A 24,680-nucleotide genomic window follows, 5' to 3' on the forward strand; every position below is an offset into this window, starting at 1 on the left:
ACGGCAGAGCTTTCGCCGCTGTATTCTAGCAGCAGGTGAAACCCCGGGCTTGAGACGGAAACAAACTGCAGGTGTTCCAGCGAAGCCTCTTCAGGGCCCTGACGAAGGCCCGCTGAGTCCTTACAGTCCTTACAGGCCTGCTGAGTGGACACAGTGAGTGGACACAGGACACGCGTGAGAGAAAGACCATCGAACCTGTTTAAACCCTGCCTGTTTTCTGTGAACACTGTTGGGTCTCTGGGCAAGCCCGCAGGGATATTTCAACGGGCCCCTGTCACTGCGACACAGGGCTCTGAAGCTGGGGGGCTCTGTGCCCGTTCTCCCGACAGTGCTGCGTGCAGTACGAGTCAAGGAAACCGCAGAAACCGCGCAGAAGCCCGGGGGAGTTCTAAAGCCCCGCAGCAGGACACCAGTTGTGAATCTCGGCGTGACTCTTCCACTGCTGGGAGAACGAGTCTTCCCGCGGTAGACTGATCAGAGTAGGGGCAGTCAGGGGCCCGGCTGTGAGGTGTTGTGAATTCAACGTGCGTAACCACTCCGCAGACCGGCCTGGGATGCTCCAGTAACCCCTCGGCCGCCTGCGGGGCTCGTGGAGAAGTACTCACATGGGGAGAGTACTGGGAGGCTGATCGCCTGAACCGGATCAGTAGGAATGGCTCGGTGGGGGGATTGTGACCGCCGACAAACACTCCGACACGCCGACTGAAATAAAAACCACCAGGGAGCGCTGCCGCCGCGAGAAGAGGAATTATTTATTGCCGGATCGTGACTGGGAGCCCCTCGCCCGGCGGCTCAGCAGGGGGCCGGACCGCCGGCCGCAGGACCTCAAACACGCATTTCATTTAAAGAGGAAGAAAAAAAAGACGTTCATCGGAGCTCCGTGGGCGTGGGGCGTCCCACCTGTGTTCTCGCTGGCGCACCTGCAGGCTCCCGAGCTTCAGGCGACGTGTGTGTCCTGTGATGGACTGGCCCTGGTGTGTGTGTGTGTCCTGTGATGGACTGGCCCTGGTGTGTGTGTGTGTCCTGTGATGGACTGGCCCTGGTGTGAGTGTGTGTGTCTGTGTGTGTCCTGTGATGGACTGGCCCTGGTGTGTGTGTGTGTCCTGTGATGGACTGGCCCTGTGTGTGTGTGTGTGTGTGTGTGTGTGTGTGTGTGTGTGTCCTGTGATGGACTGGCCCTGGTGTGTGTGTGTGTGTGTGTGAGAGTGTGTGTGTGTGTGTGTGTGTGTGTGTCCCCTGTGATGGACTGGCCCTGGTGTGAGTGTGTGTGTCTGTGTGTGTCCTGTGATGGACTGGCCCTGGTGTGTGTGTGTGTGTGTCTGTGTGTGTCCTGTGATGGACTGGCCCTGGCGTGTGTGTGTGTGTGTGTGTGTGTGTGTGTGTGTGTGTGTCTCCAGGGGAGCGGGTGGCAGGATCTTCTCCGAGAGTCGGGCACGGAGCATCAGGACTAGTCCTGGGGGTTCAGCTGTCCCCCCTGCAGAGAGGCATGATGAGGGGATGAGGAACGCAGTGGTCAGGCGCGGGCGGGGCAGTGTGTCCGAGGCAGCTGGGAGGTCACCGGGGAAGGAGGAAGCTGGAGGACCGGGGAGAACATGCGCGCTCCACGCAGAAGGTTCCCCACGCCTGGTTTGGACCCGGGACCCGCACGCTGCGAGTCACAGGACCAGCAAGAAGGGGCGAAGGGCTGCAGAGCTAGATAAGAGGACGGATCAGCAGCAGGGGCCAGGCGAAGCGCTGTCGTCTCGCGGGCGCTGGGGGCGGCCTCAGCAGGCGTCCCGGCCGGGCGAGCCGAGCTCACGCAGCGCGGCGGAGTTCATGTAGAGCATGTTCTCGTACAGGATCTCCTCCCGCCTCGGCGCCTCCCTGGACCGGAGGACATTGAGCAGACACTGGTGCAGGAAGATGTACTGAACCTGAACACAGAGACGGGCAGGTTAGTACAGACACCCCGACTGGACACTCCAGCACATTAACACTGCACTGAGAGAGAGAGGGGTTAATACACACACACTGACTGGACACTCCAGTACATTAACACTGCACTGAGAGAGAGAGAGAGGGGTTAATACAGACACACTGACTGGACACTCCAGTACATTAACACTGCACTGAGAGAGAGAGGGGTTAATACAGACACACTGACTGGACACTCCAGTACATTAACACTGCACTGAGAGAGAGGGGTTAATACAGACACACTGACTGGACACTCCAGTACATGAACACTGCCCTGAGAGAGAGAGGGGTTAATACAGACACACTGACTGGACACTCCAGTACATTAACACTGCACTGAGAGAGGGAGGGGTTAATACACACACACTGACTGGACACTCCAGTACATTAACACTGCACTGAGAGAGTGTGTATCAGTAGGTCTATCAGTCCGTTACTGTGTGACAGTATACAGTATCTGTATCACAGTGTTCGTCTCACCTCTGTCTGCACCATGAGAGGCCTGTGGAGCCTCATCTTGTGGACAAAGGCTTTGACCCCCAGTGTCTTTTCTTCCTCCATCTGCTGCAGGAGAACATCCAGGGCGATTAAAGTACCTGTCCGCCCAACACCAGCACTGCGAGAGAGAGAGAGAGAGAGGGGTTCATACAGACACACTGACTGGACACTCCAGTACATTAACACTGCACTGAGAGAGAGAGGGGTTAATACAGGCACACTGACTGGACACTCCAGTACATGAACACTGCACTGAGAGAGAGGGGGGTTCATACAGACACACTGACTGGACACTCCAGTACATTAACACTGCACTGAGAGAGAGAGGGGTTAATACAGACACACTGACTGGACACTCCAGTACATGAACACTGCACTGAGAGAGAGGGGGGTTCATACAGACACACTGACTGGACACTCCAGTACATTAACACTGCACTGAGAGAGAGAGAGAGGGGTTAATACAGACACACTGACTGGACACTCCAGTACATTAACACTGCACTGAGAGAGAGAGGGGTTAATACACACACACTGACTGGACACTCCAGTACATTAACACTGCACTGAGAGAGAGAGGGGTTCATACAGACACACTGACTGCACACTCCAGTACATTAACACTGCACTGAGAGAGAGAGGGGTTCATACAGACACACTGACTGGACACTCCAGTACATTAACACTGCACTGAGAGAGAGAGGGGTTCATACAGACACACTGACTGGACACTCCAGTACATGAACACTGCACTGAGAGAGAGAGGGGTTAATACAGACACACTGACTGGACACTCCAGTACATTAACACTGCACTGAGAGAGAGAGGGGTTAATACAGACACACTGACTGGACACTCCAGTACATTAACACTGCACTGAGAGAGAGAGGGGTTAATACACACACACTGACTGGACACTCCAGTACATTAACACTGCACTGAGAGAGAGAGGGGTTAATACACACACACAGTACCTGCAGTGGACCAGTGTTGGAACACCTGTGCAGCTCCTCTCTATGTGCTTTCGGATCAGCCCTCGGAACTGGGTCACCGGTTCTGTCGACAGTGGTGCCCCGTGGTCCGGCCAGGCCGTGAAGTGGAAGTGTTTCACTGTACGCGTCTCGGAGCTGACCTGCTGGCGCAGGGAGAGCCGGTCACGGTTTGTCGCGCTGGGCAGCCCGGAGGAAGAAGAAGGAAACCCGGCTTTGCTCCAGGTTCGGCAGGCGGGTTCCGCGAGGCTCAGAACCGCTGGTCTTGCAGACGAGAAGCGACAGAGCAGGAGACGGCAGGCGGGCGCAGAGAGAGGACAGGCTGGCGCTGCCCCGAGAGGCGGTCAGGCCGCAGCAGGGAGCTAGCAGAGCCCAGCGCACAAGCAGACCCCAGACCCGAGCCGGCCTGGGGCAGAACGGAGGCCAGAACCCAGAGCAGGGCGGAGAGAAACCCAGCAGGGTGCCGGGTCACGGCACCGCGCAGAAGCGGGACTGCGGACCGCCCAGTGTGGGCCTGGGTGTGGACGGGGAGCGACCGCTGGTCTAAAACGCCCCAGGAGGCCGAGGGAGCAGGTGGGACCAGCGCCTCGCCCGCCCGGGTCGTCTCGGCGGCCGGGCGTGTGGCCGGGAGCGTGCCGTGCGGATCTTGCGGGCGCTTGCCGCCGCCGTGGGCTGCTCAGAGCGCCACGGGTTCGAGACGAGGGGCGACGGACCTGCCCCGGGCCAGGCTTTCAGGAAGCAGCGCGCTCCGCCTCGTGAGGCACCGGAGGACAGAGGTGGCGCTGGAATCCTCTTCGGAATCGTAGGAAGGTTCTGAGCCGCGCTCTCGGGCGCTAACGGCTACAGTTCGTACACGGTGCACATTCGGTGGGACGCAGACCTCTGCTCTCGCTGTGTTTCAGCAGAACTGTCGATAAAGTTATCCCCTGCAGTTTGACAGACGGCACCTGGTGATCCTGGTAAAATCCCGCAGGAAGGGCAGCAGCGTCCCGCTCGGGATTCGAACCCGCAACCCCCCGTCCCGGAGCCGGAAGCCCACCTGGCTCGCCGAAGCCCGACTACAGGGTCCGGTTCGGTGGGCGGACGCTTCTCGTCACGCGGGACGAGATGGGAGCTCGTTAGCGCTGCTGCCGGTCCAGGGAGCGATTTACACACACGCAGGGCGCGGCAGGGCAAAGCCGAGAGCCAGGGGCAGGTGCACCAGGACAGGGACAGGGACAGGGACAGGGACAAGGGACAAGGACAGGGACAGGGACAGGGACAGGGACAAGGGCAAGGTGTGACACAAAGCCAAGGGCAGGGACAAGGGCAAGGGACAAGGGCAAGGGACAAGGGCAGGGGCACTGACGTGTTTGACAGTGAAGTCTCTCAGGGTCCAGTCGCTGTCCTTCGTCTCCGAGCTGACGGTGACCGAGACGTCCCCATATGTGCAGGGGGTGTAGTCCAGGGGCCAGTACTGCTCACACTTCACCTGCGCGGAGAGGGGAGTCAAGCGGCACACTCTGTGTGTCTGTCTGGGTGGACGGTATAAACTGTTCATTAAGGGTCTGCAGACTCTCACAAACTCCTCCACTTCTCTCCAGCGCGCTGAGCGGCGGTGCGGGTGGAATCTGTAGCCGTCTCACCTTGCCTCCCTCCATGCAGCTGGTCAGCATGACCACAGCCTCCACCCTCTGCTCCCAGATCATCCTCCAGAAATCTACCACTGTGTTCGGGAGAGGACCCTGAGCTGCGATATACTCCCTCTTACTGCTGTAGCCCTGAGAGAGAGGGGTTAAAACACACACACTGGACACTCCAGTACACTAACACTGCACTGAGAGAGAGGCGGGTTAATACACACACACTGACTGGACACTCCAGTACATTAACACTGCACTGAGAGAGAGAGGGGTTCATACACACACACTGACTGGACACTCCAGTACATTAACTCTGCACTGAGAGAGAGAGGGGTTAATACACACACACACTGACTGGACACTCCAGTACATGAACACTGCACTGAGAGAGAGAGAGGGGTTAATACAGACACACTGACTGGACACTCCAGTACACTAACACTGCACTGAGAGAGAGAGGGGTTTATACACACACACTGACTGGACACTCCAGTACATTAACACTGCACTGAGAGAGAGAGGGGTTAATACACACACACTGGACACTCCAGTACACTAACACTGCACTGAGAGAGAGAGGGGTTAATACAGACACACTGACTGGACACTCCAGTACATTAACACTGCACTGAGAGAGAGAGGGGTTAATACAGACACTCTGACTGGACACTCCAGTACATTAACACTGCACTGAGAGAGAGGGGTTAATACACACACACTGGACACTCCAGTACACTAACACTGCACTGAGAGAGAGAGGGGTTAATACACACACACTGACTGGACACTCCAGTACATGAACACTGCACTGAGAGAGAGAGGGGTTAATACACACACACTGACTGGACACTCCAGTACATTAACACTGCACTGAGAGAGAGAGGGGTTAATACAGACACACTGACTGGACACTCCAGTACATGAACACTGCACTGAGAGAGAGAGGGGTTAATACACACACACTGACTGGACACTCCAGTACATTAACACTGCACTGAGAGAGAGAGAGGGGTTAATACAGACACACTGACTGGACACTCCAGTACATTAACACTGCACTGTGAGAGAGAGAGGGGTTAATACACACACACTGACTGGACACTCCAGTACATGAACACTGCACTGAGAGAGAGAGAGGGGTTTATACACACACACTGACTGGACACTCCAGTACATGAACACTGCACTGAGAGAGAGAGAGGGGTTTATACACACACACTGACTGGACACTCCAGTACATGAACACTGCACTGAGAGTGACACAAAAGCACAGGGTAGAGAGGAAATGATTGAATGAGATCTTCGATGTTACACCACATGACAGAAGACTTACAGGCATGTAGTTGGCGTTGATATAATCTGAATGAGGGTCATTATTTATCAGGCTGAGTTTAACACGTGACCGGTCATCTGAGGAAACAGACATTAGAGATTCCAGTCACTGCTGTGTTCTGTCCTACTATCAGATTCATTTCAATTCCAGCATTTCACACCCACCCTATGGTAGAAACAGGAGAAAACTACACCATTCTCAACAATGTCTATACCTTTCTCTAGATCTGCAGTCTGTTCACACTGTAGATCTAAAGTCTACTGATCACCTCCTCCACATTCCTGCTCACACTGACACCTGGAGATCTACAGTACTGGTCACCTCCTCCACACTCCTGTTCACGCTGACATCTGGAGATCTACAGTACTGGTCACCTCCTCCACACTCCTGTTCACACTGACACCTGGAGATCTACAGTACTGGTCACCTCCTCCACACTCCTGCTCACACTGACACCTGGAGATCTACAGTACTGATCACCTCCTCCACACTCCTGCTCACACTGACACCTGGAGATCTACAGTCTACTGATCACCTCCTCCACACTCCTGCTCACACTGACACCTGGAGATCTACAGTACTGATCACCTCCTCTACACTCCTGCTCACACTGACACCTGGAGATCTACAGTACTGATCACCTCCTCCACACTCCTGTTCACACTGACACCTGGAGATCTACAGTACTGGTCACCTCCTCCACACTCCTGTTCACACTGACACCTGGAGATCTACAGTACTGATCACCTCCTCCACACTCCTGCTCACACTGACACCTGGAGATCTACAGTACTGATCACCTCCTCCACACTCCTGTTCACACTGACACCTGGAGATCTACAGTACTGGTCACCTCCTCCACACTCCTGTTCACACTGACACCTGGATCTACAGTACTGGTCACCTCCTCCACACTCCTGTTCACACTGACACCTGGATCTACAGTACTGATCACCTCCTCCATGATGTTTGGACTAAAGCGCCTGACAGACTTACAGGGCAGGACGTTTGTGAATCGATTCTTAGCCTTGTTGTCTGGAATCGAAGCTGCTTTGCAGGTTTGTTCTGTTCCAACATCACTGAGGCTCTGAGAAACACAAAGAGAGAGAGACCCTGAGACACACAGGGACAGAGAGACCCTGAGACACACAGGGACAGAGAGACCCTGAGACACACAGGGACAGAGAGACCCTGAGACACACAGAGTCAGACAGGCCCTGAGACACACGGAGACACACAGACCCTGAGACACACAGAGACAGAGAGACCCCGAGACAGACAGACCCCGAGACACACAGAGACAGACAGTCCCTGAGACACACAGAGACACACAGACCCTGAGACAAACAGAGACAGAGAGACCCTGAGACTCACAGAAACACACAGACCCCGAGACACACAGAGACAGAGAGACCCTGAGACTCACAGAGACACACAGGCCCTGAGACACACAGGGACAGAGAGACCCTGAGACACACGGAGACAGGGAGACCCTGAGACTCACAGAGACACACAGACCCTGAGACTCACAGAGACACACAGACCCTGAGACGCACAGAGACAGAGAGACCCCGAGACACACAGAGACAGACAGACCCCGAGACACACAGAGACACACAGACCCTGAAACACACAGAGACAGAGAGACCCTGAGACTCACAGAAACACACAGACCCTGAGACTCACAGAGACAGACAGACCCCGAGACACATAGAGACAGGGAGACCATGAGACACACAGAGACAGGGAGACCCTGGGACACACAGAGACACACAGACCCTGAGACACACAGAGACAGAGAGACCCTGAGACTCACAGAAACACACAGACCCTGAGACTCACAGAGACAGGGAAACCCTGAGACACACAGAGACGTCACCTCGTATTCCGTGCTGAAGTCCTTGTCTTCGTCGCGGCTCATGCGCTCGACGTGGTCTGCGAATGTCCCGAGGGGAACGTTCCTGAGCAGGAGAGCACGGATCACAGAGTTACGGACTGGAGGCTCTCGGGGAGCTACCACACTCCTCTGTCCCTGTCCGAGCCTGATGAACGGACTGGTGCAGGGCTAAGAGCCGCGCTCCCATGTGGGGATCGTTACATTAAGAGTGCTGGGATATCAAGGGGCAGAGAGGTTGGCATTGCTCGGGTTCGATTCCTGGGGTGCTGTCTGGGTGGAGTCTGTATGTTCTCCCCGTGTTCGTGAGGGTTTTACTCCCAAAGTGCAAAGACATGCTGGTAAGTTAGTTGTCATCTGGGAGAACTGGCCCTGGTGTGTGTGTCCTTGTGTGTATGTGTCTGTGTGCCCTGCGATGGACTGGCGTCCCACCCAGGGTGTACCCTGCCTCGCTCCCATCGCTTGCTGGGATAGGCTCCGGCTCCCCCAGGACCCCGAACAGTTGGCAGAAGGAGTTCTTCTGCACTGCCCCCAGTGGCCAGCTGTGGTCGAGCTGGGCTTCCCCGGTGTGTGGGGACCGGGGGACACCCCCAGAAACCCGGGCGAGCAGAGGCCGGCGTGCTGGACTCACTGCATGTTCTGGCCGGTCAGGCGGGACAATCCGATGGTCTTCCATCTGGAGAGAGGGAGGGGGGGGGGATGAGAGTCAACCGCGGGGAGACCGCCGCCTGGCGTCGCCGATCTGCAAGGCGCCTGGACAGGCCCGACCCGCACAGCCGAAAGGTGTTCACCTGGGGCCCCGGTGGGGTCCGATATGGCTTCAGGAGACCGTTCGCCGCGCGGGTGGCCACTGCCGCCCCGGCGGCGGCCCTGATCCGAGCGTCCGCAGGCCTCGCCGACAGGGCCGCACAATGAACGACTGGGGTCGAAACCCGAGGACACGGGTGGTGGCTGCGTGGGGGGGGGGGCATTTAAAACTGGGGTCTGGAATGAGCTGCCCGGCCGTGTTCCTGAAGCGGCTGCCCGCATTTCAGTCACACAACAGATCCTCTAACCCGGACAGCATGGGCTGCTTTACACTAAGGGCGGCGGGGGCGTGGAACGCGCTGCCGAGCCATGCTGTTGAAGGCGATACCTAGTTTGTTTTCACCTCCTCACCTCCAGCCCCCCTCACAGACGGCAGCACGTACCTCATCGGGTCAGGCTGTCTCCTCATAACGAACAGCACGAGGAAGACCACAAGAATGACCAGCAGCAGAATTCCAATCACTGAGCCTGCTATCACTCCTACAGAGAGAGAGGGGTTAATACAGACACACTGACTGGACACTCCAGTACATGAACACTGCACTGAGAGAGAGAGGGGTTAATACAGACACACTGACTGGACACTCCAGTACATGAACACTGCGCTGAGAGAGAGAGGGGTTAATACAGACACACTGACTGGACACTCCAGTACATTAACACTGCACTGAGAGAGAGAGAGGGGTTAATACACACACACTGACTGGACACTCCAGTACATTAACACTGCACTGAAAGAGAGAGGGGTTAATACAGTCACACTGACTGGACACTCCAGTACATGAACACTGCACTGAGAGAGAGAGGGGTTAATACACACACACTGACTGGACACTCCAGTACATTAACACTGCACTGAGAGAGAGAGGGGTTAATACACACACACTGACTGGACACTCCAGTACATTAACACTGCACTGAGAGAGAGAGGGGTTAATACACACACACTGACTGGACACTCCAGTACATTAACACTGCACTGAGAGAGAGAGGGGTTAATACACACACACTGACTGGACACTCCAGTACACTAACACTGCACTGAGAGAGAGAGGGGTTAATACACACACACTGACTGGACACTCCAGTACATTAACACTGCACTGAGAGAGGGGTTAATACACACACACTGACTGGACACAGGGCTGAGAGAGGGGGGTTCTCTCTGCTTACAGGCTGACTCTGTGTCGTTGTTTCTGCGTCTCTGTGAGTAACACTGCGCCGTGTTAATTGGCACAAATCCAGTGTTTCCTGGTGGGGTCTCCACTCACCAGTGGGGTCTGTCTGGCACGTCCAGCTGACCGTGGTGCTCCTCCGGGTCCCGGAGAGGGTGGTCACCGCGATGTCGTAATACCGGGCCGGCTGCAGTCCGGTGATGTCCACCCAGTCCCTGTGAGCAACCTCCTGCAGCTGGGGTCTTCCCGAGACCCTCACCTCCAGCCCCGTCCACATGCCCCTGGGCGCCGTCCAGCTCAGGCGCAGGCTGTAGCCCCCCGAGAGGGGCTGGCAGGACGGGGAGCCCACGTGGTCCGGGTCTGGAACACAGAGACGGAGTCGGTGAGGCTCGTGGGACCCCCCCTGCTCCCCGCTGAGCTCGCGCCTGGCCGGGCCGCTGCACCCGAGCGCTGTGGGGTTCCCAGCCGCGCGGCGGTCCGCGGGTCCCTTACGGACTGCCACTCCTCGCTGCACAGCCAGGGGGCGACAGCGAGGCGCCTGCACAGAGGCTCAGACACCGCAGTGTCGCCCCCTGCTGCTGTGCTGCTGGCATGGCGACGCGGCACTGACTCCGCCTGCCCACCTCGAGCTCACCCGGTCATTCACTCCCATCATCCTCCAACTGAGAGGAGCCGGGTTGGGAGATCAACCAGGGAGCGGAGCTGCTGGATCATCCATGTGAGAGAGAATCAGTCAGTCTGCAGAGAGACAGGAGGTCTCTGGACAGTGGACAGTCCCAGGGTCACTGTGAGAGAGAATCAGTCAGTCTGCAGAGAGACAGGAGGTCTCTGGACAGTGGACAGTCCCAGGGTCACTGTGAGAGAGAATCAGTCAGTCTGCAGAGAGACAGGAGGTCTCTGGACAGTGGACAGTCCCAGGGTCACTGTGAGAGAGAATCAGTCAGTCTGCAGAGAGACAGGAGGTCTCTGGACAGTGGACAGTCCCAGGGTCACTGTGAGAGAGAATCAGTCAGTCTGCAGAGAGACAGGAGGTCTATGGACAGTGGACAGTCCCGGGGTCACTGTGAGAGAGAATCAGTCAGTCTGCAGAGAGACAGGAGGTCTCTGGACAGTGGACAGTCCCAGGGTCACTGTGAGAGAGAATCAGTCAGTCTGCAGAGAGACAGGAGGTCTATGGACAGTGGACAGTCCCAGGGTCACTGTGAGAGAGAATCAGTCAGTCTGCAGAGAGACAGGAGGTCTCTGGACAGTGGACAGTCCCAGGGTCACTGTGAGAGAGAATCAGTCTGCAGAGAGACAGGAGGTCTCTGGACAGTGGACAGTCCCAGGGTCACTGTGAGAGAGAATCAGTCAGTCTGCAGAGAGACAGGAGGTCTATGGACAGTGGACAGTCCCGGGGTCACTGTGAGAGAGAATCAGTCAGTCTGCAGAGAGACAGGAGGTCTCTGGACAGTGGACAGTCCCAGGGTCACTGTGAGAGAGAATCAGTCAGTCTGCAGAGAGACAGGAGGTCTCTGGACAGTGGACAGTCCCAGGGTCACTGTGAGAGAGAATCAGTCAGTCTGCAGAGAGACAGGAGGTCTCTGGACAGTGGACAGTCCCAGGGTCACTGTGAGAGAGAATCAGTCAGTCTGCAGAGAGACAGGAGGTCTATGGACAGTGGACAGTCCCAGGGTCACTGTGAGAGAGAATCAGTCAGTCTGCAGAGAGACAGGAGGTCTCTGGACAGTGGACAGTCCCGGGGTCACTGTGAGAGAGAATCAGTCAGTCTGCAGAGAGACAGGAGGTCTCTGGACAGTGGACAGTCCCAGGGTCACTGTGAGAGAGAATCAGTCAGTCTGCAGAGAGACAGGAGGTCTATGGACAGTGGACAGTCCCGGGGTCACTGTGAGAGAGAATCAGTCTGCAGAGAGACAGGAGGTCTCTGGACAGTGGACAGTCCCAGGGTCACTGTGAGAGAGAATCAGTCAGTCTGCAGAGAGACAGGAGGTCTATGGACAGTGGACAGTCCCGGGGTCACTGTGAGAGAGAATCAGTCAGTCTGCAGAGAGACAGGAGGTCTATGGACAGTGGACAGTCCCAGGGTCACTGTGAGAGAGAATCAGTCAGTCTGCAGAGAGACAGGAGGTCTCTGGACAGTGGACAGTCCCAGGGTCACTGTGAGAGAGAATCAGTCAGTCTGCAGAGAGACAGGAGGTCTCTGGACAGTGGACAGTCCCAGGGTCACTGTGAGAGAGAATCAGTCAGTCTGCAGAGAGACAGGAGGTCTATGGACAGTGGACAGTCCCAGGGTCACTGTGAGAGAGAATCAGTCAGTCTGCAGAGAGACAGGAGGTCTATGGACAGTGGACAGTCCCAGGGTCACTGTGAGAGAGAATCAGTCAGTCTGCAGAGAGACAGGAGGTCTCTGGACAGTGGACAGTCCCAGGGTCACTGTGAGAGAGAATCAGTCAGTCTGCAGAGAGACAGGAGGTCTATGGACAGTGGACAGTCCCAGGGTCACTGTGAGAGAGAATCAGTCAGTCTGCAGAGAGACAGGAGGTCTCTGGACAGTGGACAGTCCCAGGGTCACTGTGAGAAAAAGACTGTTTATCATGTGAGAGTGATGGCAGCTGGGAAAAAGAGAGAGAGAGAGAGACAAGGTAGCTGCTTCGGAAGACGCTGCTGCACACTGAATCTGCTCTAACTCAGGACGATTGTAACTCCACAGTCCAGAGATCACCAGTCGAATCTGGGTCACACTGTACCCCTACAGTCCAGAGATCGCCGGTCCAGTCTGGGTCACGCTGTACCCCTACAGTCCAGAGATCGCCGGTCCAGTCTGGGTCACACTGTACCCCTACAGTCCAGAGATCACCGGTCCAGTCTGGTCACACTGTACCTCTACAGTCCAGAGACCACTGGTCCAGTCTGGGTCACACTGTACCCCTACAGTCCAGAGATCACCGGTCCAGTCTGGGTCACACTGTACCCCTACAGTCCAGAGATCGCTGGTCCAGTCTGGGTCACAACTGTACCCCTACAGCCCAGAGATCACTGGTCCAGTCTGGGTCACAACTGTACCCCTACAGTCCAGAGATCGCCGGTCCAGTCTGGGTCACGCTGTATCCCTACAGTCCAGAGATCACCGGTCCAGTCTGGGTCACACTGCACCCCTACAGTCCAGAGATCGCTGGTCCAATCTGGGTCACACTGTACCCCCACAGTCCAGAGATCACCGGTCCAGTCTGGTCACACTGTACCTCTACAGTCCAGAGACCACCGGTCCAGTCTGGGTCACACTGTACCCCTACAGTCCAGAGATCACCGGTCCAGTCTGGGTCACACTGTACCCCTACAGTCCAGAGATCGCAGGTCCAGTCTGGGTCACACTGTACCCCTACAGTCCAGAGATCACCGGTCCAGTCTGGGTCACACTGTACCCCTACAGTCCAGAGATGGCCGGTCCAGTCTGGTCACACTGTACCCCTACAGTCCAGAGATCACCGGTCCAGTCTGGGTCACACTGTACCCCTACAGTCCAGAGATCGCTGGTCCAGTCTGGGTGATATTGAAGTCCTACAGACCAGACAGTCAGACAATGGTGATCACTGTCACTGTGCTGTTATAACTGGTGACTCACCGGTAGCGGCTGTGCTGGTGACCTCAGTGGAGTCTCTGCCCTCCCCCTCAGTGGTGACCCCTACAGTGTAGTTGCAGCCAGGCTGCAGGTCAGGGATGTCCAGAGCAGTGCCAGTAGTGGTCTTGGTGAAGGTGTGCAGGTGAGGGCCACTGACCGACACTCTGTACTGTTTGAAACAGCCCCTGGCTCTGGTCCAGTTCACTGCCAGCACACTGGTGTTCAAGGAGCGGACTGTGACATTAGACACAGGGTCTGCATCTGTAAGGAAGAAACAAAACAGACAAATAATACAGAAATCTGAGAGAGAGAGAGGGGTTAATAAACACACTGACTGGACACTCCAGTACATTAACACTGCACTGAGAGAGAGAGGGGTTAATACACACACACTGACTGGACACTCCAGTACATTAACACTGCACTGAGAGAGAGAGGGGTTCATACAGACACACTGACTGGACACTCCAGTACATTAACACTGCACTGAGAGAGAGAGGGGTTAATACAGACACACTGACTGGACACTCCAGTACATTAACACTGCACTGAGAGAGAGAGGGGTTAATACAGACACACTGACTGGACACTCCAGTACATTAACACTGCACTGAGAGAGAGAGGGGTTAATACACACACACTGACTGGACACTCCAGTACATTAACACTGCACTGAGAGAGAGAGGGGTTAATACACACACACTGACTGGACACTCCAGTACATGAACACTGCACTGAGAGAGAGAGGGGTTAATACAGACACACTGACTGGACACTCCAGTACTTTAACACTGCACTGAGAGAGAGAGGGGTTAATACAGACACACTGACTGGACACTCCAGTACATGAACACTGCACTGAGAGAGAGAGGGGTTAATACAGACACACTGACTGGACACTCCAGTACATGAACACTGCACTGAGAGAGAGAGGGGTTCATACAGACACACTGATTTCTGGTCCAGTCCAGTCTGTGTCATATTGTACCCCTACAGTCCAGAAATCGCCAGTCCAGTCTGGGTCACACTGTACCCCTACAGTTCAGAGATCGCCGGTCCAGTCTGGGTCACACTGTACCCCTACAGTGCAGAGATCACCGGTCCAGTCTGGGTCACACTGTACCCCTACAGTCCAGAGATCACCGGTCCAGTCTGGGTCACACTGTACCCCTATAGTCCAGAGATCACCGGTCCAGTCTGGGTCACACTGTAACCCCTACAGTCCAGAGATCACTGGTCCAGTCTGGGTCACACTGTACCCCTACAGTCCAGAGATCGCCGGTCCAATCTGGGTCACACTGTACCCCCACAGTCCAGAGGTCACCGGTCCAGTCTGGGTCACACTGTACCCCTACAGTCCAGAGATCACCGGTCCAGTCTGGGTCACACTGTACCCCTATAGTCCAGAGATCACCGGTCCAGTCTGGGTCACACTGTAACCCCTACAGTCCAGAGATCACCGGTCCAGTCTGGGTCACACTGTACCCCTACAGTCCAGAGATCGCTGGTCCAATCTGGGTCACACTGTACCCCCACAGTCCAGAGGTAGCCGGTCCAGTCTGGGTCACACTGTACCCCTACAGTCCATAGATCACCGGTCCAGTCTGGGTCACACTGTAACCCTACAGTCAAGAGATCTCCGGTCCAGTCTGGGTCACACTGTACCCCTACAGTCCAGAGATCGCTGGTCCAGTCTGGGTGATATTGAAGTCCTACAGACCAGACAGTCAGACAATGGTGATCACTGTCACTGTGCTGTTATAACTGGTGACTCACCGGTAGCGGCTGTGCTGGTGACCTCAGTGGAGTCTCTGCCCTCCCCCTCAGTGGTGACCCCTACAGTGTAGTTGCAGCCAGGCTGCAGGTCAGGGATGTCCAGAGCAGTGCCAGTAGTGGTCTTGGTGAAGGTGTGCAGGTCAGGGCCACTGACCGACATTCTGTACTGTTTGACACAGCCCCTGGCGCCCGGCCAGCTCACTGCCAGCACACTGGTGTTCAAGGAGCGGACTGTGACATTAGACACAGGCTCTGCACCTGTAAAAGACAGTGGCGCATTGTCACGGACAGGCAGGCCGGTTCCAGAGGAGATCAGCGTGCGCAGGAGGAGGGACACTCACTCAGGTTCTGCTTCGTCTCGCACAGCCTGGTGTCCAGGCGGCTCCAGAGCGACACCGCGTACGTGCAGCCTGGCTCCAGCCCGGAGAAGGTGGCTGTGCTGCCCGTGGTAGAGGCGTTGAGGGCCGAGCTGTTCACCCTCACGGCAGAGGCTCTCTGGAAGGACCCCTGCAGGACCTCCACCTGCAGGGAGCTCTCGCCGACTGTCCAGTTCTGGGCATTGCAGTCCAGAGCTGCAAGGGCAGAGGACAGGTCAAGGGTCCGGGGACTGGACACTGGCGGCCCAGAGGCCGAACAGCCACACTCGAGCCTCACCTGTGCTGGCCAGGAGGGGGGCTGGGGCGGAGCGCTCTCCCTGTCCCATGGTGATGACTCGGACCTCATACACTGTGCCAGGAGTCAGATCGTCGATGGACAGCTGGGTCTCGTTTGGAAGCAGCTGAGAGACGCAACTCGTCTGGTTCACTGACACAGTCTGGTTCACGGACACAGTGTACCCAGTCACACAGCCAGAAGCTCCAGTCCAGGACACATTGAGACTGTCAGTGACTGCAGAGTCCAGTGTCAGATTTGAAACCATAGATGCAACTGAGAAAAGAAAAGCAAGTTATAGTACATGAACACTGCACTGAGAGAGAGAGGGGTTAATACACACACACACTGACTGGACACTCCAGTACATGAACACTGCACTGAGAGAGAGAGGGGTTAATACAGACACACTGACTGGACACTCCAGTACATGAACACTGCACTGAGAGAGAGGGGGGTTAATACAGACACACTGACTGGAAACTCCAGTACATGAACACTGCACTGAGAGAGAGAGGGGTTAATACAGACACACTGACTGGACACTCCAGTACATGAACACTGCACTGAGAGAGAGAGGGGTTCATACAGACACACTGACTGGACACTCCAGTACATGAACACTGCACTGAGAGAGAGAGGGGTTAATACACACACACTGACTGGACACTCCAGTACATTAACACTGCACTGAGAGAGAGAGGGGTTAATACAGACACACTGACTGGACACTCCAGTACATTAACACTGCACTGAGAGAGAGAGAGGGGTTAATACAGACACACTGACTGGACACTCCAGTACATGAACACTGCACTGAGAGAGAGAGGGGTTAATACAGACACACTGACTGGACATTCCAGTACATGAACACTGCACTGAGAGAGAGAGGGGTTCATACAGACACACTGATTTCTGGTCCAGTCCAGTCTGTGTCATATTGTACCCCTACAGTCCAGAAATTGCCAGTCCAGTCTGGGTCACGCTGTACCCCTACAGTCCAGAGATCGCCGGTCCAGTCTGGGTCACAGTGTAACCCCACAGTCCAGAGATCACCGGTCCAGTCTGGGTCACACTGTACCCCTACAGTCCAGAGATCACTGGTCCAGTCTGGGTCACACTGTAACCCCACAGTCCAGAGATCGCCGGTCCAGTCTGGGTCACACTGTACCCCTACAGTCCAGAGATCGCCGGTCCAGTCTGGGTCACACTGTACCCCTACAGTCCAGAGGTCGCCGGTCCAGTCTGGGTCACACTGTACCCCTACAGTCCAGAGATCACCGGTCCAGTCTGGGTCACACTGTAACTGTAAAAGACAGTGGCGCATTGTCACGGACAGGCAGGCCGGTTCCAGAGGAGATCAGCGTGCGCAGGAGGAGGGACACTCACTCAGGTTCTGCTTCGTCTCGCACAGCCTGGTGTCCAGGCGGCTCCAGAGCGACACCGCGTACGTGCAGCCTGGCTCCAGCCCGGAGAACGTGGCTGTGCTGCCCGTGGTAGAGGCGTTGAGGGCCGAGCTGTTCACCCTCACGGCAGAGGCTCTCTGGAAGGACCCCTGCAGGACCTCCACCTGCAGGGAGCTCTCGCCGACTGTCCAGTTCTGGGCATTGCAGTCCAGAGCTGCAAGGGCAGAGGACAGGTCAAGGGTCCGGGGACTGGACACTGGCGGCCCAGAGGCCGAACAGCCACACTCGAGCCTCACCTGTGCTGGCCAGGAGGGGGGCTGGGGCGGAGCGCTCTCCCTGTCCCATGGTGATGACTCGGACCTCATACACTGTGCCAGGAGTCAGATCGTCGATGGACAGCTGGGTCTCGTTTGGAAGCAGCTGAGAGACGCAACTCGTCTGGTTCACTGACACAGTCTGGTTCACGGACACAGTGTACCCAGTCACACAGCCAGAAGCTCCAGTCCAGGACACATTGAGACTGTCAGTGACTGCAGAGTCCAGTGTCAGATTTGAAACCATAGATGCAACTGAGAAAAGAAAAGCAAGTTATAGTACATGAACACTGCACTGAGAGAGAGAGGGGTTAATACAGACACACTGACTGGACACTCCAGTACATTAACACTGCACTGAGAGAGAGGGGGGTTAATACAGACACACTGACTGGACACTCCAGTACATTAACACTGCACTGAGAGAGAGAGGGGTTCATACACACACACACTGACTGGACACTCCAGTACATTAACACTGCACTGAGAGAGAGAGGGGGTTAATACACACACACTGACTGGACACTCCAGTACATGAACACTGCACTGAGAGAGAGAGGGGTTAATACACACACACTGACTGGACACTCCAGTACATGAACACTGCACTGAGAGAGAGGGGTTAATACAGACACACTGACTGGACACTCCAGTACATGAACACTGCACTGAGAGAGAGAGGGGTTAATACAGACACACTGACTGGACACTCCAGTACATTAACACTGCACTGAGAGAGAGGGGTTAATACACACACACTGACTGGACACTCCAGTACATTAACACTGCACTGAGAGAGAGGGGTTCATACACACACACTGACTGGACACTCCAGTACATTAACACTGCACTGAGAGAGAGAGGGGTTAATACAGACACACTGACTGGACACTCCAGTACATTAACACTGCACTGAGAGAGAGGGGTTAATACAGACACACTGACTGGACACTCCAGTACATGAACACTGCCCTGAGAGAGAAGAGGGTTATTAGAGACCCCTCTCACCTGTTGTGGAATTGGAGAAGCAGTGGTCTGAGGCTCCTTGGTGGAGGGTGATATTGTAAGTGCAGCCTGGACTGAGGTTCGTGAAGGTGAAGGTTCGGTTCTGTATGGGTTCAGTCCAATTCTTCCCATTCCCGGTGGCCGTGGCGTCAGTGAAGCCCCCCTGGGTGACCCCCACAATGGTGGTCGTAGTGACGGTCCACTGGGTGGTGCAGTTGGCTGAGGGTGAGAATGAGTGGTCAGTCCTCAGCTGGCTCACTGGACCTCCTGTCCTCCTCTCTGTCCCAGCGCGGTGACCGGTGACCCGCCAGTACAGCTGTCTCACAGCGGTCCTCTTCCTGCATCACGCTGGGATCACACCACAATTTACTGCAGTACTTACCTGTGTGAGCTGTGACAACACTGTGATTTACTGTAGTAACTGTCTGGAAGAGCTGTGCTTTACCACACTGTGACAATACTGTGATTTACTGTAGTAACTGTCTGGAAGAGCTGTGCTTTACCACACTGTGACAATACTGTGATTTACTGTAGTAACTGTCTGGAAGAGCTGTGCTTTACCTCACTGTGACAATACTGTGATTTACTGTAGTAACTGTCTGGAAGAGCTGGGCTTTACCACACTGTGACAATACTGCGATTTACTGTAGTAAATTTCTGAAAGAGCTGTGCTTCACCACACTGTGACAATACTGTGATTTACTGTAGTAACTGTCTGGAAGAGCTGTGCTTCACCACACTGTGACAATACTGTGATTTACTGTAGTAACTGTCTGGAAGAGCTGTGCTTTACCTCACTGTGACAATACTGTGATTTACTGTAGTAAATGTCTGGAAGAGCTGTGCTTTACCTCACTGTGACAATACTGTGATTTACTGTAGTAAATGTCTGGAAGAGCTGTGCTTTACCTCACTGTGACAATACTGTGATTTACTGTAGTAAATGTCTGGAAGAGCTGTGCTTTACCACACTGTGACAATACTGTGATTTACTGTAGTAAATGTCTGGAAGAGCTGTGCTTTACCTCACTGTGACAATACTGTGATTTACTGTAGTAAATGTCTGGAAGAGCTGTGCTTTACCACACTGTGACAACACTGTGATTTACTGTAGTAACTGTCTGGAAGAGCTGTGCTTTACCTCACTGTGACAATACTGTGATTTACTGTAGTAACTGTCTGGAAGAGCTGTGCTTTACCTCACTGTGACAATACTGTGATTTACTGTAGTAAATGTCTGGAAGAGCTGTGCTTTACCACACTGTGACAATACTGTGATTTACTGTAGTAAATGTCTGGAAGAGCTGTGCTTTACCACACTGTGCCTTTATATCTCTCTGTTTGTCCAAAATCCAGTTTTTTTCCCATTAAGTCACACCAGGGCCAGTCCATCACAGGACACACACACTCACACCAGGGCCAGTCCATCACAGGACACACACACACACTCACACCAGGGCCAGTCCATCACAGGACACACACACACACTCACACCAGGGCCAGTCCATCACAGGACACACACACACACACACACACACACACTCACACCAGGGCCAGTCCATCACAGGACACACACACACACACACACACACACACACTCACACCAGGGCCAGTCCATCACAGGACACACACACACACTCACACCAGGGCCAGTCCATCACAGGACACACACACACACACTCACACCAGGGCCAGTCCATCACAGGACACACACACACACACTCACACCAGGGCCAGTCCATCACAGGACACACACACACACACACACACACACACACACACACACACACACCAGGGCCAGTCCATCACAGGACACACACACACTCACACCAGGGCCAGTCCATCACAGGACACACACACACACACACCAGGGCCAGTCCATCACAGGACACACACAGACACACACTCACCAGGGCCAGTCCATCACAGGACACACACACACACTCACACCAGGGCCAGTCCATCACAGGACAGACAGACAGACACACAGACACACAGACACACAGAAACACAGACACAGGTCCAGGCTGGGGCCGAAGCCGGACCCTGGGGTGCCCTGTAACCCTTCCCTGTACTCACGAGCTGGGGTGGTGGTCATCTCCGTGGTGGTGCTCTTGGCTGTAGTTGTGGTGCTCGGGGCTGCAGTGCTCAGGGCTCTAGTTGTGGTGTTCGGGGCTCTGGTTGTGTTTGACTGCGCCGTGACACCGGAGGCGCACTGGAGAGACAGAAGGGAGAGGTGACCCCAGGGTGGTCTCCCCCTGCTCCCGGGCGCCCCGGACACCGGACAGGATTTGCGTGGTGTTTACTGATGCAAAAGAGGCTGGGGGCCAGTCAGAGCGCTGACAAAGTGTGACACGGACACTGGAGAAGGACCAGGACTGGACACCCTGCTGCAGACACACTGACTGACCCCTCCAGGACCAGGACTGGACAGCCCTGCTGCAGACACACTGACTGACCCCTCCAGGACCAGGACTGGACAGCCCTGCTCCAGACACACTGACTGACCCCTCCAGGACCAGGACTGGACAGCCCTGCTGCAGACACACTGACCCCTCCAGGACCAGGACTGGACAGCCCTGCTGCAGACACACTGACTGACCCCTCCAGGACCAGGACTGGACAGCCCTGCTGCAGACACACTGACTGACCCCTCCAGGACCAGGACTGGACAGCCCTGCTGCAGACACACTGACTGACCCCTCCAGGACCAGGACTGGACAGCCCTGCTGCAGACACACTGACCCCTCCAGGACCAGGACTGGACAGCCCTGCTCCAGACACACTGACTGACCCCTCCAGGACCAGGACTGGACAGCCCTGCTGCAGACACACTGACCCCTCCAGGACCAGGACTGGACACCCTGCTGCAGACACACTGACCCCTCCAGGACCAGGACTGGACAGCCCTGCTGCAGACACACTGACCCCTCCGGGATCAGGACTGGACAGCCCTGCTGCAGACACACTGACCACTCCAGGACCAGGACTGGACACCCTGGTGCAGACACACTGACTGACCCCTCCAGGACCAGGACTGGACAGCCCTGCTGTAGACACACTGACTGACCCCTCCAGGACCAGGACTGGACAGCTCTGCTCCAGACACACTGACCCCTCCAGGACCAGGACTGGACAGCCCTGCTGCAGACACACTGACTGACCCCTCCAGGACCAGGACTAGACAGCCCTGCTGCAGACACACTGACTGACCCCTCCAGGACCAGGACTGGACAGCCCTGCTGCAGACACACTGACCCCTCCAGGACCAGGACTGGACACCCTGCTGCAGACACACTGACTGACCCCTCCAGGACCAGGACTGGACAGCCCTGCTATAAATCCTAATTGATTACAGACACTAAACAGTTTAAAGTAAGGGTGAAATACACTGCTTTATAGTCATGTGAACATGACACTAAATTCTAACAATAAACCAGGAATGACAACTTAACACACAGGATTCTGTGCTGTAAAACACCAAGTCACAAAATGACAGGTTGAAAAGAGCGAAGGCTGATCTGATAAACACCGCAGGTATTCCAGCACTGGTTATCAGCAGGGTCCTTGATCTTTACTGTGGTATTTCTGATAAATTATATAAATCTTTGGTTCCTCGTGAGAAAGAAATTATTTTACAACCCCTTCTCGTCACTCATAAATACACACAGCCCTGCAAACAATGTGAGCCTCTCGTCTCGCTCTACGAGTGAAGTGTCTGTCCAGGACTCTAAAAACTACAAAAACATACACAGTCAGCCACAGGTGATCATCAATACAGTATTGGACCACTGGTCTCTGGACTGTGGGGGTACAGTGTGACCCAGACTGGACCACTGGTCTCTGGACTGGAGGGTTACAGTGTGACCCAGACTGGACCGGTGATCTCTGGACTGTAGGAGTACAGTGTGACCCAGACTGGACCGGCGATCTCTGGACTGTAGGGGTACAGTGTGACCCAGACTGGACCGGCGATCTCTGGACTGTAGGATTACAGTGTGACCCAGACTGGACCGGTGGTCTCTGGACTGTAGGGGTACAGTGTGACCCAGACTGGACTGGACCAGAAATCACACACTGTGTTTTTATTACTGAGCTCACAGTCTGTTCCCCAGCCAGGTCTGCCTGTGTCCAGTGTCTGTGTCCAGCCTGCGGTCACTGAGCCTGTCCTCTGCAGTCTGTGGTGTGCTTGTGTGTGTCTCCCAGTGGGTGAGGCAGTGCTGTCTCCTCCTGTCACCTCTCTGTGGGTTTGTGATTTACCTAATCTCTCTTCCTCTTTTCCTCGCTCTCTGATAATGACATTTTTCTCTTCCTGTTGTTCGTCCTTTACAGAACAACTACAAAGCCTCACGTCTGAGCTCCTGTGATCACCTGCCTTGATCTGATCACAGCTTCCCCATCACTTCACTGAACTTCTCCCTGGGCCGCAGAGTTCAAGCCCGGTACCTGTAGAACACACCCGTCTCAGCTGTGCAAAACCACCGTGGAGTCACGCACCTCTGAGAGTCTGGACTCATACAGGACTTCCTGTGTTCGTTACCTGGAAACACTAGACCTACAGTCCAGCGCTCTCCAGATCCACTCCTGCCCCAGTGAAACAGGAACAACAAATCAGGGGCACACGTTACCCCAAATTCCACACCCCCCTGGGCTGTTCAGAGTCAGGAACACACGTTACCCCAAATTCCACACCTTCCTGGGCTGTTCAGAGTCAGGAACACACGTTACCCCAAATTCCACACCTCCCTGGGCTGTTCAGAGTCAGGAACACACGTTACCCCAAATTCCACACCTCCCTGGGCTGTTCAGAGTCAGAAACACACGTTACCCCAAATTCCACACCTTCCTGGGCTGTTCAGAGTCAGGAACACACGTTACCCCAAATTCCACACCCCACAGTGCTGTGCAGATTCAGGGGTACAGGTCGGAGCACATGTGCAAGGCCGCACTGTGAGAAGTGCCCCCTTGCCAGCTGTCTCTCGAGCCAGGGGTACACGTTACCCCACATTTCACAGGGCGGACTGCCCCCAATCCCGCTGGGAGCTCAGCAGGTGAGGCTGAGGAGCAGGTCCCCCCTCAGGGCGCCCGTGGCGGGAGACTGAGCCCCGACCCCAGGAGTCGGGCTGGACCCCACCCCAGCGAGCAGTAAAGCTGAAGGCGGTGTATAGCGACCTGTACTCGCGAACAGGCCCGCCTCCCGCAGGGAGAGAGCGACTTACCCAGTCCCAGCCTCCCCACAGACACAGGCACAGCAGCACCCAGCTCCACATTCTTCCTCACTGCAGCCTGCAGAGCAGTCCAGACCGACGCTGAGCCTGCAGATACCCTCCTCTGCCCCTGTCCTGTGCTCTGTGCTCTGTGCTCCGTGCTCCTGTCAGCTCGTCCCCAGCGGATCAGACCCTCCTCTGCCTCTGTCCTGTGCTCTGTGCTCCTGTCAGCTCGTCCCCAGCGGATCAGACCCTCCTCTGCCCCTGTCCTCTGCTCTGTGCTCTGTGCTCCTGTCAGCTCGTCCCCAGCAGATCAGACCCTCCTCTGCCCCTGTCCTCTGCTCTGTGCTCTGTGCTCCTGTCAGCTCGTCCCCAGCGGATCAGACCCTCTTCTGCCCCTGTCCTGTGCTCTGTGCTGCTGTCAGCTC

At 55.4% G+C, this 24,680-nt stretch overlaps 1 protein-coding gene across 1 annotated transcript; it reads right to left on the reverse strand.

Annotated features, from left to right (window-relative positions):
• Positions 1–735: 735 nt before the first annotated feature.
• Positions 736–24,417, reverse strand: LOC148828968 (receptor-type tyrosine-protein phosphatase H-like). The gene is made up of 20 exons (XM_088923067.1): positions 24,265–24,417; positions 21,125–21,260; positions 19,049–19,264; positions 18,023–18,295; positions 17,710–17,940; positions 16,324–16,596; positions 16,011–16,241; positions 15,670–15,927; positions 13,897–14,154; positions 10,371–10,634; positions 9,483–9,579; positions 8,924–8,968; positions 8,278–8,359; positions 7,395–7,485; positions 6,399–6,475; positions 5,069–5,203; positions 4,792–4,914; positions 3,429–3,586; positions 2,437–2,572; positions 736–1,913 (listed from the first exon to the last, which is right to left on the reverse strand). The coding sequence occupies exons 1-20, from the start codon at positions 24,313–24,315 to the stop codon at positions 1,764–1,766; spliced, it is 3,285 nt and encodes a 1,094-aa protein (XP_088779193.1). The 5' UTR covers positions 24,316–24,417; the 3' UTR covers positions 736–1,763.
• Positions 24,418–24,680: the final 263 nt, after the last annotated feature.

Source organism: Atractosteus spatula, chromosome 8, assembly GCF_055471065.1.
Source record: "Atractosteus spatula isolate fAtrSpa1 chromosome 8, fAtrSpa1.hap1, whole genome shotgun sequence".
In the NCBI taxonomy this organism is placed as follows: domain Eukaryota; kingdom Metazoa; phylum Chordata; class Actinopteri; order Semionotiformes; family Lepisosteidae; genus Atractosteus; species Atractosteus spatula.